We start from the raw sequence: 13,909 nt of genomic DNA, 5'->3' as shown, positions 1-13,909 counted from the left end.
TAAACTGCTGAGAAGTGATAGTTTGTCTAGCTAGTTACAGTAGCTAACACTTGTCTGAGGTCAAGCAAGTCTGCGAGCTGCTAACCAAAGCAAATGTCCTAACGTTAACTAACTGCTAACGTCACTTACCCAAAGGCTGTTATTTTATACGTTGGTTGGTGGTGGTGACTAGTTATGATGAGATTATAAATCTAGTACCGAGTGGCCAAAACAAGATATATTGTGTTTAGCAAAAGAGCAGGGAGAAAAACAACAACAGCTACTTACCGATTACCGTGCGATCTACTTTTAAATCCAGGAGCCCAAAACCCAACGACGTAATTGCGTCGCACGTCGCCGCGCTGGGTATCTGGATGATGTAGTCAATCATTTCTTATCATTTCTTAAAGAATCGTCTCGTAAAATGTCTTTCCCAGAATATTTTTTCTTGATCATTTCCACGCATTGTAGCTAATGTGTTGACAACCATAATGTTCAGACGTTAACAAGGAAAATGTGTCTAGAAAACGCCTGACAGTGGATGATAGAACACAGTTTCCCACAATCCACCACTTTGCATTCAGTAATGGCGTCTCCCTGTGTGAAAGTGGAGAGTGTGACAGGAGTTCTAAATGACTCTTTATCAAAGCTCGGGTTTGAAGTGTATCCTCTCAAGGTATGGTCGCAGACTCTAAACACGTGTAACGTTATGTAGCTTTGGATAAAAGCGTGATAGCAAGAAGACCCACAGCACAATCAGTGACAACAGATACGTTCATGTCAACGTCTGCCTAGGTTTACACAGCAGGTCAAATAGACCTGTGGCTGTGTTTCTACTTTGCTTTGATTGACATTAGCCTACTCTGTAAATATCTGTAGACATTCTCTAGACATCTATATCTGCCAGTCTGTGAATTGACAATCTAGAGATATATTTATATTTAGTAATTTTTATATACTTATTTTGACTGTTCTTATGTGTGTGATCAATCATGTTGATGTAACGGAGGTCCGTGAGTAATATCCCCAGTCACGATAAACGCGTGTGTTGTTGTACTTGTGAAGTGACTGTGGCAGTAAGCGGGCTGCGAGTTAAACTCACTTCCCCATAACAGGGTTAATAGACACATAGATACGGTACCCAGGAGTGAATTCACCTCTTAGTGCAGCGGTCTATGTCGTCGCCCACGGCGTGGGAGACGGAGACCCGTGTTCGAATCTCCCTTGGGGCATCGACAAGTTACACAACGCAAGAGGAGTACCATACGATCGGTCACACACTGACAATGCCCTAATTGCCCCCCAGGGATTGATAAAGTTATTACCTCTTGTCCACAGATTGGCTGGTACAATGCAGTGCTGTCTCCATCTCTCCATCTGGCCTGCCCAGGGGACACCCTGGCTGTCGTGGTGCTCAGCACCCCTGCCATGTTTGAACATGTCTTCCTACCTTTCATGGAAAACAAGGGCTGCAAGGGGGTGTCTGACCCCATCGACCAGTGCATCAAAGACTGCATCAGCTCTACTGTATCACAGGTAAGGTGTGGTTGGTGATTGTCATCCCAGGTCAGGGTCCTTGCTGTTGGCCCAGCTGCAAATAATAATAATACCATATATATATATATTTATTAAAAAAAAAAAAAAAAAAAAAAAAAAAAAAAAAGCCTACTAGTATAATTATCTTAAATAAAAATCGATTATCAACTAAATATGTTTTTTTCCCTACTCTAGTTTAGATTAGGGTTAGGCATTGAGTCTCCAGCGAGTGTTAAAGGAACATACCAACATTATGGGAAATACGTTTACTTTTTTCCCCAGAGTCGGACAAGAAGATATAACAATTTCCCCTCTGTGCGTTCAGTAGAAAGCTATCCGGCTGCACGCTAGCCTATCTTAGCACAAATTAATGGAAGCAGATACGAACCACTAGCCTAGCTTAAACCTCCGGCAGAGGTGTTTTTGGCCAACATCTAGCTAGTGGTCCGTATCCGCTTCCATTAATTTGTGCAAAGCTAGGCTAGCTTGCAGCCCGATAGCTTTCTAGTGAATGAGGAAATTGGTATCTAATCTATCTTATTGTCTGACTCTGGATAAGACGGTATGTGCATTTCCCATAATGTTGACGTGTTCATGGCTTTGCAGCTTGGCCAGCAAGTGACGAACCACATGTCACTTAGATTAGATTAGATCAGATCTAATTGCATTGTTCCCCCTTTCTCTTCCGCTTCCTGTAGTGTTTCCCAGGACTGAAGGTTGATGTGAGTTATGACTACGAAATGCTACCCAGCAGGAAGCCTAAGTTTCTGGCCCAGACTGCTGCCCATGTGTCCGGAGCAACATACTACTACCGACAGGATGATGTCACAGATCACCCCTGGGGAGAGAAGGTAAGCCAGGCTAAGCCACTGGTCCCATTGACCATATTCAAGTGGGAACAGGGTGGTAAGGAACCCAACCTGAGCATGACATAAAAGCGGAATGGCTACCATGTGTGTATCTGAGGGGTACAATTCCCTGACTGTATTGATAAGTATGGTATCATTAAACCACTACCGCTTTATGTACTTTAATTACTGGCCATACAGTACACGATATCTAAGTATGATGAACACTTTCCCACATATGAAATCAGGTCCACACAAAGGTAATAGTCAAATATTTAATATATAGCAAAGGGTACATATAATAGTTACTTATTACATTTATGATTTGAATGCACTTGTAAGGCAAATGAGTATTCGTAGGCAAATCAACACTGAATGTCCAATCTCTGGTTACGCAGGAAGCAAGTATACAACCTGGCTCTTAGGGAATTATAACGATGGCACTTAATGATTATAGCGGGATATACTGTAAAGGGTCCTGCCGGTTGTAAGCCAGTAGGGGGGGTAGGAGAGCCGTCGGCTGTATCCCGTCTGGTCAACGATTTCTAGGGAGAATTCAGGTACAGAACACAGTGCCCGTAGAATCTTGATCCACAGATGAATACACTTGGGCTCTCTTGTAGACGGTAGCTGTAGCTGTAGGTCCACAACGAAGAAGAAGCGAGGCGACCTCAGTCTGGTCTGAGCGCCGTCTCACCTTGGCTCCTCTCGGGGTAAATCCAACACTCACCGGTGTTGGCGATTATCCGCTCCACAAATCAAAGCACCAAAGCAAATAGATATTCCATGCCGTATAGGGCTCAGCAGTCGTCGGGGTAGGTAATCCAATGTGCAGGTCCACTCGGTCCTCGCCTAGAACTCCTCGGATGAAAGCACCACGTGTGGTCTGCCCAACCTGGTTAAGACTCTAGATAACACGAGGAAGCGATGGGGGTGCTGCTCACTTTAGAACTCTAACCGCACGATGCACCATACATAATAGACTATTATTACTTAATAGAAATACGGTGCCAAACTCTGGCAATTCAGCTATTAATTCGCACGAGGTCTCACTGCTATTCTAAGGCCAAACAGGCCGTACTACACCGCACGCGGTATCGTGGGGTGAGGCTTCACGTCTTGTTACTTAGTTGGGTAGAAGGGTAAAGGACTAAGAGGAATTCTACATTTCTTGCGCCATATTTATATGCACGTGGACAAGTAGTGCCGCTCTGCTTTCGGTAGCCGTATTCCTGCGCGGAGCTGGGGCTAGTAAGGGCATGTCTCGTCGGTACCTTTGAACTTGAACGCCAGGGGCCGGTCCCTGGCGCCTGGTCCTTTTGTCCAATAAGAGAATGAACTATTATGGGCTGTAGTAGAATAAAGGGATATTCCGTGTATATGTACAAGGAATATACAAGGGATATCAAACGATATACAAATACTATTAAATATATATCCATAAATAAATATATATATTCGGTTTAATCTGATCCTTCACAACAATGTGAATAGGGTCAATACTGAGCTTCACCACTTGAAGATGATTGAATGAGTGGATAAAACCATTAGGACAATTATATATGTCAACGGTCACTTGGAGTGTTGATATGGGGGGAACAGTCTATTCTTATTTCTGACCTGATATTACGTCTAGTGTAAAAATTTTAGTTACCTAGACTAGATACAGGTATCCAGATGGCGTCTCTCGCAGGGGGAACAAATCTAGAAGAACTAAGGTTGTGTTGAACTTTAAGGCGCCAGAAAGGGAGATAACCAAAGGAGAGGGTGATAACAAATGGGCATATTATGCCAGGGAGATAGAGAATCATGGGCCCTCATTTATCAATGTTGTGTAGAAAGTGTTCTATTTCCGTTCCTACGCACGGAATTTAGAATGTGTGTACGCACAGAAATATCGGGATTTATCAACCGTGCGTACACGGGTCCTATGCACACTCTGTATTTAAGCATTACATCACACGCAGGAGTGGTTTGTGAAAAATAAACCATGCCTAGGGGTGGTCGTTAGACCCCCCTAGGCATGGTTTATTTTTCACAAATCACGACTGCAAGTGGTGTAATGCTTTTATACAACTGCCACATTCATCCAACCTTATTGCTATACAATAAACACACATTAATCGAAGATTTATTGAAAAAAACATCCGCCACAAAAAGTAGTTCCCACAACAACAAAAAAGAGAAATTGCCTCCATGTGGAAGCAGCTCGGAAGTGCATCCAACCAACTAACACATCCAACTGTCTTTCAACTAAGACATCCAACCAACTAACACATCCAACTGTCTTGCAACTAAGACATCCAACCAACTAACACATCCAACTGTCTTTCAACTAAGACATCCAACCAACTAACACATCCAACTGTCTTGCAACTAAAGGCCTCTGCATGCTACAGAAACTTCAGAGCAACTGCAACACAACATCGGCGCGATTTCAGCGCGGTTGTTTTAGAGGGTCTTGTAGACTGTGTTGCTTGGACGTTGCGTACATGTCCCCAGAATCTAATCTGAACAACCGTTGCGTTGATATTGCGTAGCAGTGATTGGTTGGTTAGCGAATGGGGGCGGGGCTGTCATAGAATAATATTAGTCCCGCAGAGAATGTCCTCCATTGTTGAAGCCAGCGTTGATGCTAAATAATTAGCGTCACATAGCTCGCCTTTTTCTGAAAACCCAAGCACATATTGTTCCATAGCATACGCCTTCAGTTGATCATGACAAATCCTCTCTTACCTTGACGATTAAAAAGCCTCCATAATTTAGTAAATAAAGCTGTAGCCAGCCAGCTAGCATTGGGTCTATTCAAAATGCTATCCACATTAGCTACATAGCTAACCAAGTAAATACAATGGTATCCGTCCTGAGGTAACGTTAAATACAACGTTTGCTAGTCGAAATGACTGGACACACACAGGGACAAGTTAAACATCAATCAATTAATTTATTCCAATAGGTAGTTTGAGCTGCATGCATGTGAGCCGAGGTCCTCTCCATTGGAAACTAATGATGTTACGGTAACGTTAGCTCGAAAAGCACAGAAAGTTAAGCTGCTAGCAACAGACACTATAACACTTCCGGTCGGGGGTTTTCAAAATAAAAGAGCGACGTCTAAAATCACCGGAAATACGTTTATTTTGTACATTATCTATTGTTAACACGAACCTAAACTAACTTTAGTTAAACTAACTTTGCGCGTCGATGTTGCAGAAGCATAAAGGCAGAGTGTCTAAAACACCGTTGCTTTGTCGATGTTGTGTTGCAGTTGCTTTGAAGTTTCTGTAGCATGCAGAGGCCTTAAGACATCCAACCAACTAACACATCCACCTTTTCTTGTCTATACCGAACACTGTGACCTCATTTTCTTCTTCTAAATTCATGCTATATTATGTTATTATGTTATTTGATACTATCTTGTCTAGCACAGTCTCTGGAGCGTAACAGTAAGAAGCATTTTGTATGAAAGTATTCTGTACTTCTGTATGACAACTATTAAAGAACTTGAACTTGAACTCTTTAGTTTTTAATTATGAAGTTAGCGGTTGTTATTGGAATGATTGATTGATTGAAAATGTTATTACCAGATGCAGAATGGGTACAATGCAGTACGGCTCAATACACACAATTGTTAAGGGGATGCAGACCTACTTTCTATAGAACTTCATTCTTAGATGCTTCTATAGAAAGTAGGTAAAACAAATTAAAAAGTTTTCTTTGCCCTATAGGGAAAAAAAGTTTTCTTCGCCCTATTTTTTTATTTATTTTTTTAAACCTACTTTAGAGGGCCTAAACTTAACCAGTTGGAAACCAGGCGTACAGTAATAAAATTAGCAATCAATCAATCAATTCAATAGGCCATGCTTACTTAAAACAGCGCAGCACTCAGCTGCTTATATGTCTCTCAGTCTGACTCTCCTCCGCCATTGCTGACAGGAGTGTGTGTGCGCGTGCGTGCGCGCGCGCCAGACAGTGTGAGAGAGTGAGCTCTGCAGTCAGGGGCAAGGAAGACATTTTTTTTTTAAATTGCAAATAATCAATCAATCAATCCACGATTTTTCTTTTGTTCCACAATGACTCATGACCCATAGATTACACAATCCAACATTGTGTAAGAGACTAAGACATTCGCCGTGACAGAGTTATTATTTAGTCGTTATGACGCTATCAACATATCCATTTGTAAAGATTATTGTCCGCCATCTTGTTTTTTTTTTAAACTCGCACGCAGAGTGATAGTGATTCGGTTGTGGGCGGGTCCTGGGACCAAGAGCGAATTGTGACAGATACATACGTGTAAATTGACTGTTTCAGCCAATCAGAATCGAGATATTTGCATGCCGTTGTATAATGATAAATACCATTTGTTCTTACCGTCAATGCTCGTGCATGATTATCCATATATGGTAATGAAACACCCCCCATGGGATGTGAAATAATGGACTAACCCGAGCGAACTCTGAGAAACTCCACGAGCGAGATTGTTCACGGAGGCGCTGTCGAACCAAGAAGACACAACCCGTGTTATGGGAGAAATAAAAGGTGGACTTGTACACGGTGATGTCAGATATCAACGACTTCCTAAGACCATTGCTGCAATTCTGCCTGGACAGCTCAAAATACTAATAAAGACCGTTAACCACTGTTTGGCGTTGGTGTGTCATCATAACCATGCTGGAATATGAATGCCTTTATCAGTTTCGTTTGATTGGCTACCGGGTATAATATGATTTGTAGAGGCATACAATCTATTTTGTTGTCGGTATTAGGTAGCCTATATGAATTACATATAATAGCAGCCATAGCCTACATTATGCAACAGTAACTTGCGCATATATAATAGCACATGGCACAGCCCTGCGGAGCCTGCACAGTAAACTAACTTGATCGTTCATCTAGCTGTATCTTTACGCTTGTGAAAACATTAAATAATATGTATAGGCTATAGGCCGTCGTTTTGCATTAATAGCCTATTATTCTCAAATGGCATTTAATGGCTATCCGCTGTGGGCTAAATCTCCTCGCTGACGGACCAGTATACCTTATATCATATCATATTCCTATATGTCTCCCAGGAATCGTGGGGCTCTGGGGAATAAAGGTTGGGAAGACCCTGCTATTATAGCCTATCCTCTATAATGTTTTATACAACGGCATGCAAATTTCTCGATTCTGATGATTGCGATCAGTCCACGCTTGCTGGCCCAGGACCCGCCCACAACCGAATCACATCACATCAATCCGCCGGATCACAAGAAGGTGGACAATAATCTTTACAAATGGATATGTTGATGGCGACTAAACGACTAAATATCAAGCGATTCTGTCACAGCGAATGTCTTAGTCGTTTAAACAATGTTGGATGATGTAATTGATGGGTCTTGAATCATTCTGTAACAAAAGAAAAATCGCGGATTGATTGATTAATTAATTTTCAATTTCTTTTTCAATTTCTTTTTCCTTTCGACTGTCAGCGCTCGCTCTAGTCTCCACCCACCGCCACACACCCCCACACACACGCACGCACGCACGCACGCACGCACGCGCACACACACACGCACACACACACACTCTGCCTGCAACGCGGGGGATAGTCAGACTGAGAGAGAGCTGGGTGCTGCGCTGTTCTAAGTGAGCATGGCCTATTGAGTTGATTGATTGATTGCTAATTTTATTACTGTACGCTTGGTTTCCAACTGGTTAAGTTTAGGCCCTCTACAGTAGGTTTAAAAAAATAAATAAAAGAATAGGGCGAAGAAAACGTTTTTTTCCTATAGGGCAAAGAAAACGTTTTAATTTGTTTTACCTACTTTCTATAGAAGCATCTAAGAATGAAGTTCTATGGAAAGTAGGTCTGCATTCCCTTAACAATTGTGTGTATTGAGCTGTACTGTATTGTACCCATTCTGCATCTGGTAATAAAATTTTCAATCAATCATTCCAATAATACACAGTTGGATGTGTTAGTTGGTTGGATGCACTTCAAGCTGCTTCCACATGAGGCAACTTCTCTCAATCATTCCAATAATACACAGTTGGATGTGTTAGTTGGTTGGATGCACTTCCGATCTGCTTCCACATGGAGGCAAATTGTCTTTTTTGTAGTTGTGGGAACTACTTTTTCTGGCGGATGGTTTTTTCAATAAATCTTCGATTAATGTGTGTTTATTGTATAGAAATAAGGTTGGATGAATGTGGCAGTTGTATAAAAGCTTTACACCACTTGCAGTCGTGATTTGTGAACAATAAACCATGCCTAGGGGGGTCTAACGACCATCGGCTGCGCCTCGGGCCTAACGACCACCCCTAGGCATGGTTTATTGTTCACAAACCACTCCTGCGCGTGATGTAATGCTTAAATAGGCTATTTCATTTACAGTTTACTCTATCAGCCTACCCAGCATGTAATACGTTCTTTGTTAGAACTCAACTCGTTATTATTTTGTGCATAGATTGCAGAAATACGGGAACGTTTTGATTTATATTTAAAAGGCTTTGACATTGTAAAACGAAATAAGTGGAATTTCGAAGTTATGTAAGCAGAATACAAGTCATATCACCCACAGTGTACACGATATATGCTACCTGTATATCCAGAGCATGTATGCTTTTCATTCATTTAAGACACATTTATTGCAAGGGTTTTGTAATACACATAAACTCAACAAATAACCTCTGTTCTCGTTGCAATACGTTTTTAATTCTTTCTTATACAGTAGGAAGGGGGAAGAACACTATATTGTGCGTGTTCATATGACTTGTATTCTGCTTACACCTTCGAAATTCCACTTATTTCGTTTAACAATGGCAAAGCCTTTTAAATATAATCAAAACGTTCCCGTATTTCTGCAATCTATGCGCAAAATAATAACAAGTTGAGTTACGCGGAGCGCAGTCAGTACACCCCATATATTCCGATAACGCTATATATAAACCATGCTGCATTCATTCAGAAGGAAAGACCTATTATTCCAAATGCTATTTATAGGGTTTTGACCATAATTACACTACGGTTGCTATTTTACAATTAACTATAATGAATTACGGGGGTCATACAGAACACGTCAGTCAAACTAATGAACGAAAGCTTATTTCTGCGTTGAAACTAATGCATGAAACTGATGAAAGCATATGCCGTCCGTCTGCAGTATCCATATTCTACCGCCGGGCGCCAGGTACGCATGCCCTGAGCTGTGCGTAAATATTAGAGCTGGGCCGTTAACGGCGTTAACGTGCTGCGTTAACGCTATACTAGTATCGCGCGATAATATAATTAACGCATTCATCTAATTTTTTTTTTTTTTTTTTTTTTTTTAATCATTTTTTTTTTTTACCTTAATTACCCAGGGTAGGTTCGCTGAGCACAGATGCTCTTTTTCAGGAACGCCCTGCTTCACATTCACACAGTTCCATTCACACCTGGGAGCTGCCCAGTACAACCACAGTTGACACCATTGGCCACTGAGCAACTCCACTGGAGCAGTTGATTCAAGCCATGTCACATAGTTCAAGTTTGAAATGATTCTTTCTGTTTTGCTCCTGAGAGTGCTAGATACTGTACTGTACTGGTAATATTATTTATTTGTGTTAACTTCTGAATAAAACAACTTATTAAACACAAGTACATCTTATTGAACATTATTTTGATATTTCATTACCAATTATCATAGCAAAACAGCTTTTTCAAACAGTCTGTAATGCATTTTGGAAACGGGAGATGGGCTCATGGTGTAATGGGCCACCTGGCCTGAGAAACATAAGGAGGAAAGAAAAAGTAAGGACTTACTTCTGGTCATTATTTGGGTAGAACACACATATTTTGAATGCCTTCGGCATTTTTTTTTATTTTTTTTTTAGCCATTTTAATCTAGATTAAATCCAGGATTGCAGATAGATTAATCTAGATTAAAAAAATTAATCTATGCCCACCTCTAGTAAATATACGCACAAAGTCAAGCACACGTTCAAATTGATAAGTCCCACACTTTGCTTAGAAATGATTGTACGCATACGCACGGGTTACGCACATATCTGTGCGTACGCAACGTTGATAAATGAGGGCCATGGTCTCTTTGGTATTTCAGCTTGGAGGAGAGAGGGCTTCTTCTGTCTCCTTCTTCGGTATTCGGCGCACACAGAGAGAACCTGAGAGCAACCTAATTGTAACTATTTAGCTGTTTATGCCAATAAACCTATGTTATAAAGATAATATCGGGAGCCTGTGTTGTATATTATAGCAAGGAGAGATTTCATTCAAGTGACTTTACTTTGACATCCAACAACACAATGCAGAGTCTATCCTGAAGGAAGACAGGATAACTAACATTAATTGTTTGTTTGCTTGCTTGTTTGTTCTGATTTGTTTCTACCTTGGCTAACTGGCCCACAATGTTGTGTATTCATGGTTTGCTATACTAATACTTAGTTTAGTACTTACCCATACATGTCTATCTCTATCTCTCTTCCATCTACAGAAGATGTTTGGAGTGTGTGTGCATCCTCGGTATGGAGGCTGGTTTGCCATCAGAGCTCTGTTGGTGTTTGATGGTGTGGAGGTGGGCTCTGAGCTGGTGCGGCATGCTCCTCCTGACTGTGTGCCTTCCAGAGAGGACAGGATACTGCTGCTAGAGAGCTTCAACCTTCGCTGGCGGGTACAGTAGTCCTACAGTATATGCTAAGATACTCAATGAACAGTGAAAGCCCGAGAAGGTTTGCCGAGCACACATGCTCTTTTCAAACCGGCAACCTGTGGCCCCAATCCAATAACATGTGAAGAAGATAGTGCATTATTGTTTATTTACAATGTAATGGATGCTGTATTCTGTGTTGTACACTTTCTGTTGCCTTTACATTCTGAGCACCTGAGTGAAAGTCAGGTGTTCCCAATGGTAAAAAAAAAGTGTGTCTGTGCGCACGCAGGAATGGAGCTACAGAGATATCATCCCTGCAGTCCAAACCTACTCCCAGAAGCAGATGGATTACTTCTCCACCGCTCCGGCCAAGCGATTAGACCTGCTGAGGTCCTGGGGCTTCCTGTCTGAGGAAGACAGCTGACCTGAAACTGACACACGGAGCCTAGTGAACGGACATACTGATTGACAGTCTCAGTGTCGGGCCCTCCTCCCTGGGGTTGGACAATCTGCTGCTTGTTGCTCTTTTAAGGAAAGACTGATTTTAAGATGGATTTAAATCCGGCTGCTGACCAGGTATTTATAGAGACACAAGATGGGAGACCATCCAGATCTCATTGGATTAACGGCACAAATTAAAAAGCATCGTTGCCACTGAAACTAAACCTTGAGTCAATCTTCAGTAAGTTCACCTGAACAACCATGATGTCTTCTACTGCTGTTTACCAAAGTCAGATTTTACTACATTTGCCTGACTATAAGAAGCTGCTGAGAGTTTAAATGTGAAGTAAGCTGTTGGTGTTGGTAAAATAACATATTTATAATACATTTATATTATTTAAATAATAATTTAAATATCTGTTGAACAGGTAAGAATGTAATTGATGGTGTTGAGCAACTTTGCACTAGTGGGGAAAGATACTTGAAGTTAAGTGAGGAAAGCTACTGGACTCTGTTGTGAAAAGCATAGGTGAATACACTGTTTGCTAACAAATGAAAACAATCGTATGAAGTAGGGCAGGACGATTAATTGAGTTTCAATTAAAATTATGATTTTGGCTTCCGACAACCATGAAAATTAGATAATTGAGATAAAACTATTATTGTGCCGCATGTCATGTTGCTCTCATTTTGTCTTCACGTTGTAAATGCAGCGCACCCTTCCTTCTTTTAAAATATCTTTGGTAACTTGTAGAATATGACAAAGGCAGCCTTTGGAAACACTTTGGTTTGGAACAAGCTAAAATACTGTTACATGGTCGTGGCTGCACCACAATGAAACACCAGTGTTTAAGTTCAATAAACGCATATGATGTTTTCAAATCAATGTCTAGTCGTGTTTAATCATTGTGATTTCAGTATCGATCAAAATAATCAGGATTATGATTTTTTTTTTTTATAGAGTAGCCCTAATATGAAGAGAGTGTTATTAGTACTTGCCCCCTTGATGTTATTGGAACAAAATGTCTACTACTTATTTTTCATTAGCATGTATATTTAATTTTTATTTAACCTTTATTTATCCAGGCAAGCAATTAAGAACAAATTCGTATATACAAAAGCAGCCTGTCCAAAAAGCAAAGGCCTTTTGTGGGAAGGGGGGGTGGGAGGCTGTAACAAAAACAAGGTTATGTACATGCATACAAGTAAATAAAATACAAAATGACAGTAGCAATAGTATACAAGGACAGCAATAAATAAGGGAGAGAGAAGGAAAGCGAGAGGGGAAAAAGAAAGGAAGAGTGAGAACCAGAGGGTGAGCGAGAACCAGAGAGAGATGAAAGGGGGAGAGGGAGGGAGGTAGGTGAGGGGGCTTAGGGGGAGGAGAGAATAGTCTGAGGGCTATGCGTGCGATTGGGAGGCAGTCAGCAGGTGCAACAGTCGGTTAAGATATGTTGCAGATTTTGTTTAAAAGCAGTGAGCGAGTGAGTTTAAGGGTGTTTTGTAATAAGTTGCTGGACCTTAGGTTGTAGTTAGAAGTGGAGATGTGCAGAAGGGAGGAGAGGTAGAGAGGTGTTTTACCAAGTATGGTTTTGTAAATTATTTGAAGCCAGTGAAGAAGCCTTCTGGTGTGAAGACAAGATATGTCCAGTCCACCAGGTTATAAAGGTCACAATGGTGAGTGGTGAAGGGTGCACTAGTGGCAAAACGGATATATATATATGGTGATTATGTTCTTACTCGCCTTAATAAAATGGTCTGTCAAATTCTATTTTATTTCTATTCAATTTTACAATATGAATATATACACACTTACCATACTAGCACTTGACACACAAGCATGAAAACCCACAGGTCGATTTCAGAACACTTTCATAGTATGCTCTGAACTATGATTTTAAAAGACACAAACTGTACTGATTTGAAAAGACACTCCCCAACAGTACTAATTTGAAAAGACACCAACTGTACTGATTTGAAAAGACACTCCAACAGTACTAATTACTGCAGTTCAGATGTGAAAGGTGGACTGAAATAAACTACTCAAGTACTGTAGAAGTATTTTACTTAAGTTGGCGACGTGAAAGTACTTTTTAGCATACAATAAAATTAGGCACGCATATACAGTGTATATCGGTGTAAGTCTATGAAGGTATGAATAGTTAATTTTTATTCTGCCTCAGATACATTACTGTACTACCATATTGGTGTGCATACTCCCATGCCCCTCTCTCTCACACCCACTCCCTTCTTTTAAAGCCTTTTGTCCTATTGGTTCACCTCTCTGCTGTTTACCTGACACCTGTACCTACTGTTGCATTATAGATGTGACAGCACCTCGGCCTCAGTGTGGTGAGAGACTGACTAGTCCTCAACTGTGGCTAACCCTCCCCTCACTGCATCAACAGCCCACACTACAACCTCTTGACCCCCAGGGTAGATGAGCCAACAGCCCACACTACAACCTCTTGACCCCCA

General features: G+C 41.1%; 1 protein-coding gene across 1 annotated transcript; it reads left to right on the top strand.

Annotated features, from left to right (window-relative positions):
• Positions 1-565: 565 nt before the first annotated feature.
• On the top strand, positions 566-12,317 carry mmachc (metabolism of cobalamin associated C; the record flags this gene model as incomplete). Its single annotated transcript, XM_084308008.1, has 5 exons — positions 566-655; positions 1,318-1,515; positions 2,214-2,366; positions 10,835-11,011; positions 11,280-12,317. The coding sequence occupies 5 exons, from the start codon at positions 566-568 to the stop codon at positions 11,412-11,414; spliced, it is 753 nt and encodes a 250-aa protein (XP_084164134.1). The 3' UTR covers positions 11,415-12,317.
• Positions 12,318-13,909: the final 1,592 nt, after the last annotated feature.

This window comes from Notolepis coatsorum (genome assembly GCF_963971535.1).
Source record: "Notolepis coatsorum genome assembly, chromosome: 2".
In the NCBI taxonomy this organism is placed as follows: Eukaryota; Metazoa; Chordata; class Actinopteri; order Aulopiformes; family Paralepididae; genus Notolepis; species Notolepis coatsorum.
This window is presented reverse-complemented; position numbering and strand designations above follow the sequence as displayed.